Raw genomic sequence first — 7,001 nt, 5'->3', positions numbered from 1 at the left:
GGACCCAGAGCTGTTAGAACAGACTGGAAATAGCCAACCAGTTCCTTCCATCCTAAATGATCAATCTAAAGACAGTAGGGAACCAATTGGGACCATTTCCCACAATTCCTGGGGTTCCTGTAAGCTTCCCTTCCGGGCCTTCTCAGATTCTGAGGGTCTCATAATAGAATCACAACAGACGTGTCCTTGCCTGAAACTCATAGATACTCTGGCTTTTTGTCTTTGTTCTCTGCAGCCTTTGAAATCCTAAATGACCTCAATACACAACCTGGAGGACAGACTGTAGACGCAGAGGGTTATCTGGTCCATATGCCCAGCCTAGGATTTGGTATTTGTCAACATGGCGAGGCCCCAATTGCTATTACCATCATGGGCTCCCAAGACCTCTCCATGGACAGGAGGAGGTCCCAGCTCTCCTGGAATCTTCCTTTTCTCTTAAATGCTCTCTTCTCCTTCCCCCTCCTGCCTAATAACTCACTCCAGCCAGGCCCACCTTCTTCTCCATCTAGCCCAAATTGGGACTGTCTACCTGACCATCCACAAATCCAAATCAACTTCCCATGTCTGGCTCTGGCTGTGTATGAAGTCTTGGAATGGTTCCCACAGCTTAGGTGGGCCTCGCCAGTGGTTTTCCAAAGATCTCAGCGTGCCCAGTGCGCCGTGCAGTATGAGTTCTGTGTCACAGCCCAGTCTCCTGGGGTCCTGGACAATTCCTGGTCAGGAAAATTCATCTCAGACCTCACCAGGGAACTACTCTTCTTCCCAGATCATGTACAAACACCACGAGACTTCCACCTCCAGAAGAGGCTGAGTTACCCTCACTGGGGCCTGCCCATCCTGTCCATCCAGCACTTCCTGTCCCCTGCTGGTCTGCAGCCCCTACCTGGGGACTGCACAACCTTGGAGAGGGGGACTCTCCCACCACCTGCAGTCCCAGAAGTCAATGGGGCTATTGATCAGTTGTCACCCACCCCTGGGTTACTCCCCAGGCCACACCTGCTCACCCAGGTCCACACTGTGCTGCAGAGTTACAGAGACTCTACATGTTGGCTGACCCACCGGTGCCCTGTCTCTGACCATGACTCTCTCTCCCGGGACTGCAAAGTTCCTGCCAGCCTGGCAGTGGATGCCTATAAATCCATCCCAGGAAACCAGTCTCTAGAGCCAGACCAACATCAGAAAGCTGTGACCTGGATGCCAGCGGCCGTTGATCAGTACCAACACATCTCACCAGGTGCTGTCATGGAGCACACTGAGCTGTCCCCATCCCTGGCCGAGGGAACCAATGAGCACCTGGAGGCTACTTTCCAGCACAAGTGTTTGGCCTTCCTGTCAGGGCTGCCTGGGGCTCTCTCTCCACCCCTGGTCCCAGCAATGATTAATGCAGAGATGATGCCCGATTCTGGTGAAACCACAGCAGAGCCTCTGACTGAGACGGTCTCCCGGGAAGAACTAGGAGGAAGTCTGGAGCCGGCCTTGCAAGAGGACAAGAAGACTGGGGCACAGGGGCAGGAAAAAGTGGCGCTAACACCTCTAGGAAGTCTGACAGATACTGACGTTCCACACTCAGACAAGGCAGCTGTCATCACCAAACTCAATTTTTATTTGAAAAAATTCATTTTAGAAAAGCAGTTGGGCATTCCCGTAAAAGTAAGGGAATCCAGGGACCTACATGTAACAGCCCAACAGCATAAAACAACTCAGGAGGCTTTAGGGAGTCTAAACAGCTGCAGAAGACCACCCCTGCATAAAATCCCCTTCCCACCAGACACTCCATATGCCCCACCTCCAGAATGGGTTCACCTTAAAGACCTGGTGATAAATGAATTAAAGGCAGTACAGCAGAGCCAGAAGTCCAGAAGGTCTGTCCCTGTCCACTGGCTCTCCAAGATCTCAGAGCCCAGTGGAGACCTGACCAATGCCCAGGTGGTGTGTGTGCAGGAGGAAGCCAGAATGAACAGCCCCAGCCTGGAGAAGGTCTGGTACCCTGAGTCTCAAGGCCCTGGCAAGAGCAAGGACTCAGCCCAAGTCCCCACACTGCTGGCAAGCAATCATGAAAATGCCAAACCAGCAGGGGACCATGGAGAACAGGATGCAAAATCCAGGCTCCGGTCAGTCATAGCTGAAGACCAGAGGCCAGCAGAGACACCTGTGGACAGGACACCCCGAGCTCTCAGGAAGAGGAACCAGAGCTTTGACCTTGCTGCCTGCTGTCAGCAGACTCCCAATGACTCCCAGCAGCGAAAGCTCCCAGAGCATGGCCATAACCCTAAGCTAGGAGGGCCTTCTGGGACAGTGCAGGCTGCGGTGCCCCAGACTTCACAAGGACAGCCTTTAATGGGTCCAGTTACACCATGCAAATATTTGCAGGCCCAAGATTCACTGGATCCTGTCTCACAGAGGCAGGTGAGAACAGCCCGCACTCACAAGAGCCCTAGCCATCCAGACTCGGGGTTCACAACCAGGATGAGACATTTCCTGGACTGTATTCATCCCCAAACAAATGATGATGAATCCATGTATTTTACAACAACAACAAAAAACCTAGTTCCAGCCAGAAACCCTAAGGGGCAAGCTGGCACAGAGAGAACCATGGGGGAGCCCAAGTCTCAGGTTCCTCCTGCTGAGAAATGCAGGAGCCAGGACCCCTTGGGTGGTCCCCAGACCCTGGACAATCAGCACCCTCATCATTCTCATCAATTCTCCTTGTCCTCTATCATGAACCACCTCCGCCGATGTCGCCGACACTCTTCTCGAGTGGCTTGTGCCGTCCAGGACCAGAACCCAGCCTAGGTGTCAACCCTCACCTGAGAAGGAAACATTGGTCTCCCAGAAGGCCTCACGGATTCCCATAGTTATAGCTTCCAAACCCCTGCACCTCTTGTCATTGTTACTAAAGCAGTGGTTGGGCACAGCCTAACCCAAACGCACCTCTAAGCAAAGAGCCGCTGCCTATTTGCCTCTTCTTTTCTCTTCTTGGTGTGTCAAAGGGTTGGAGACGGTGGGGAGGTCTATAGGTCTTCTTCACATTAGAGAATCAACTGAAATCCGTCATTCAGATCACAGTCCACATAACTCCTCCCATGGTCACATAACTGTGGAGAAGAGCGCTGTGCAGAGAACACAAGGCCTTTGTCTAAGGTGCATGAAGGGTAAAATTCAGGCTGATCTTCAGGCATGGCTCCCATGATGCCCTGAGCCCTCTGGCAACAGTGCTGACCAGCAGCAGTCTGAAATCAATACACTGTTGTCCACCTGTAGACACGAATCATTAATTGACATCTGGTAGGTACAAGTGCCCATGATCTGAGGAAGGTTGGGGGTGGGGGGGTGCTATAGCGATCCTTCCTTGAACAGATGCTTTGATGATTTGCAAAAGCAGTAGGACAGATGTCAAAACCAAAAGATAGAATCCACCCTCCCTGCTTCTCCCTTGTTGATACAAGTTCTTCCCCCACGCGGGAATCCTGCTTGGGCTCCTTTGCCTGTTTCCCATCTCCCCGGACCCTCAGTTCTATGGAGGAAGTCCTCCTAAGATGAAGATCTGAGGAGTTGGAGAGGGTTTTGTCCCTAAGCCCCAAGGGCTGGCAGGACAGGAGGCAGGTAGGGAAGACTATAAATGGTGGTATGAATTCTTTGAACAGCATGCCATGGTCTTGACCAGACAGCATAAGGGAGAAATTGTAGGGATTTTTACATTTTACAGTCCAGAGCAGAAAATCCACTCACAGTGTAAAATGGGATGGACGCAAATGAGTTTCACTGGGAAGAGAATCAGGAAGCTAAAAGACATCAAGAGGAGGTGGCTGGAATCACTTCACAGGATCCTAGTGCTTAGCAGAGTGTGCCCACGGACAAAGCAGAAAAACCAGGGTGGGAAGAAGCATGGGTGTGTCCCTGGTCAGACAGTAATTCTGTATCTAAAGGATACCTGTGGTCCAGCCCACAGGGTGCTCCCCAGAGGAGGCGGGCACTAGCCTGCCATGCCAACATTCTCTGGGTGTTTCCTAATGAGGTCTTGAGGCAGGCAACTCCTCCCCGCATGATGACAGGTCAGAGTGAAGGGATGTGACTCAAGGTCACCATGCATAGGTGGGAAGCCAGGGTTAGTGTGCACACATCCTGATTTAGGGTGGACAGCTCCTTCCCTTGGTCCCCACAGGCTCCTATTTGCCCAGCCCTGCATGAACTCATGATACTGACCAAGTCCCATGCCAAAGAGTTAGGGGGCAGTGAGATGAGCTGCACCAAGCCCTCAGGGTTCCGAGTTCTCAGCAAAGTCAAGAGCTGAGAAGAGACTGGGTGAGTCTATGAACTCCCTCACAGGATGATGCTGAGGGAATGAAATCTTGTTTATCATATTCCGTAACCTTAGCACAGCCCTAACTTAGTCCTTCCCTCAGAGCTCAGGAGTTAGATCAGAACCAAAAAGCTTCATGGTAGGGTATAAACTCGAGAGCTGCAATAATATCCCCCAGGATTGATGGTAGATGCTAGGAGGGCCTCGCTGCTCAGGATCTTTGAAGTTCACCTCTGGACCTCTGAGGCAATGTGTCCTGGTGAAAAGACCCGAAAACTAGAGCCCTTCCTCTGAGCTCTGTATGGGGACTTCAGAATTCTATCAATGCAACTAGGTAACAGCGATGTGGAGAATGTCTTCTCCAAAACTCTTCCTATTCCTTTCAGAGTCCTTGAGAATTCCCATGCCAGCTTCAGTTTGTACCGTGCCTGCTGCTCACCCCGCCCATCCAAGGAAGACCACCCTGAGCGCAGTGGGGAGAGGGTAGAACACACAGAGATGCTGGTTCCTGTACCCTGAGGAAGATGGCTGGGCCTCGCCTGATTAATCGGTGCTGGCCAGAGATGTCACAAAATGAAGGACCAGAATGGCTCCGGTGTCCACTTCAGGACTAGAAACGGAGGAGAGGCAGCCATGAGCTGCAGTGAGGAGAAGGCAAAGGGCACCATACAGGTGGGTAAGGACCTGGAGACAGTTCCAGAGCCCTCTGGTTGGACTTGTGAGAAGATGTTCGCTGCCATCTTCAGATACAATACTATCAGGCTCCTGAACACTGAATGCATGGGAACATAGGCGGGGAAGATGCCAAAGGGACAGATGTTTCCAGAGGAACAGATGGTTACTTTCAACAGCCCACTGACCTGCATTGTCCCTCTCCTCACCCATAACTTCCTGGGTCCATGGCCAGGAGAGGAGCATGCTGGGAGCTTCCGGAGTGCTTCACCCTCTAGGTTGAGCCTGTACAGGGGTCCCAGGGACAGGATCCTGGGCAGACAGCCTGCCCTATGGGAATGCAGCCTATCTTTTTAGTGCATACTGCTAGCAGCTGGGGTGGTGGGCAGCGGTAAGAGAGAGGCCAGACTAGAACCTCACATATCCAGTCAGTAACACACGGACACACGGACACCTAGGCATAGAGCCACACAGATACTACGGAATATGCAAAGACAGGAAACCACAGCGACACGGACACGGGAAAACCCTGAGTCAGACGCGCTCACGCACATACAGAGGCAGATCTGCACGCCCAACACACACCCATCCTGCAGACCCACAGACACCAATGTGGTCCAAATCCATCCTTCAATGTCGCTTTCCTCCAAAGCCACCTGGACCACCTCAGACCCTGTTTGCTTCTCTCTCTTCCAAACTCTGGTTTCTGCTTCATTGCTTGTCCTTTAATAGGGACAGTCTTGGATTCATCGCTTCAGGGTCCTGACCCCCAGTCTCTAGAGACACCAAGGGGTGAACAACCAGACAGACACCCTGCTAAGGGTGCTCTCAGGAAACCATGAGCTGCAAGCCCTGACTCCCCAGGAGGGAGACTAACATGTGGCATGCCTATATGTGGAGTTCTAGTCCCAATTTTAACACGAACCGTCACCCCATCCTGTCAACCTTACCCCCAACTCCAACCTGCTTTCCTGAGACAATTCTCAACCAGCAATGCTTTTCAGGGCAACTCTCAGAACAATTATACCTCAGGAGGGTAAGAAATGAATTCTGCCCCAAACTTGAGCAAGCGCGGAAGTGGATTTGTCCACAACCAAGCCTCCAGATGAGAACGCAGCCCAGCCACCACCTTATGAGCCTGCAAGCAAAGGACGAGGCCAAGTCCTCAGGAGAACTGATGCGGTGCAGAACAGTGTTGGTGAAGAATATTTAATAGACCATGGCTTGCCAGAAGAATGCAGAAATCTGTCTTGACGTCAGTGAAACAGGAAGACCCTCAACTAGATGGACCATCACACTGGACACAACAATGGGCTCAGATACAGCACCAGTTGTGAGGTTTCTACAGGACTGGGCAGTGTTCTCTTCTGTTGAATATTGGGTTGCTGAGTCAGGGATGGCTTGAAAGTACCGAATGGGACCCATGAGCCAAGCCATACCTGGGAAACTACTGTAGGAGGGGCTTCAAAACATTTGTGGGAAATGGAATTTTTTCCATGGACTTTTTGAAACCCCCTCATATATATAAAAAAAGGGGGGGGGGGTGTTGTTTTAAGTCACCAAGTTTCCAGTACTTTATTATGCTGCAATATATTTGTTTGATATGTAAGGCAGTGTGATAAAGCACCGGTTGGTTTGAACTACAAGGTCGGTGGTTCAAACTCATCAGCACTCCTCAGAATCCCTATACAGGGTCACTATGAGTCAGAACAGACAACAACAATATATAAAACAAAGCAATAGTTTTTCTTATTACCCATTCACCCACTGCCATCCAATCAATTTTGTGTCAGTACAAGGGTCTATTTTAATGTTGGAGTCCTGGTGTGATGCTGTGGGTTAACGAGTTGGACTGCAAAGTCAGTTTGAATCACAAGTTTGGAGGTTCAAGTTCACCAGTCACTCCTAGGAAACCCTCTACAGGGTTGCTCTGGGTCAGAACCAACTTGATAGCACTTAACAACAACATCAACCCTACAGAGCAGAACAGAACTGCTCTCTGAGTGTTTTGATGCTTAAATCTTTCTTT

General features: G+C 50.9%; 1 protein-coding gene across 1 annotated transcript in view; it reads left to right on the top strand.

Moving 5' to 3' along the window:
- Positions 1–4,291, top strand: part of LOC102813817 (protein FAM205A-like) — a 26,037-nt gene extending 21,746 nt beyond the window's left edge. The window contains exons 4-5 of the mRNA XM_006863837.1: positions 639–2,406; positions 4,163–4,291. Of these exons, the coding sequence (XP_006863899.1) occupies positions 639–2,406; positions 4,163–4,291 (1,897 nt within the window). The remainder of the gene's footprint in view (positions 1–638; positions 2,407–4,162) is intronic.
- The last annotated feature ends 2,710 nt before the right edge of the window (positions 4,292–7,001 follow it).

This window comes from Chrysochloris asiatica, unplaced genomic scaffold, assembly GCF_000296735.1.
Source record: "Chrysochloris asiatica unplaced genomic scaffold, ChrAsi1.0 scaffold00056, whole genome shotgun sequence".
Classification (NCBI taxonomy): Eukaryota; Metazoa; Chordata; class Mammalia; order Afrosoricida; family Chrysochloridae; genus Chrysochloris; species Chrysochloris asiatica.
The sequence above is the reverse complement of the archived record's forward strand: the minus strand, read 5'-3'. Positions and strand labels throughout refer to the sequence as shown.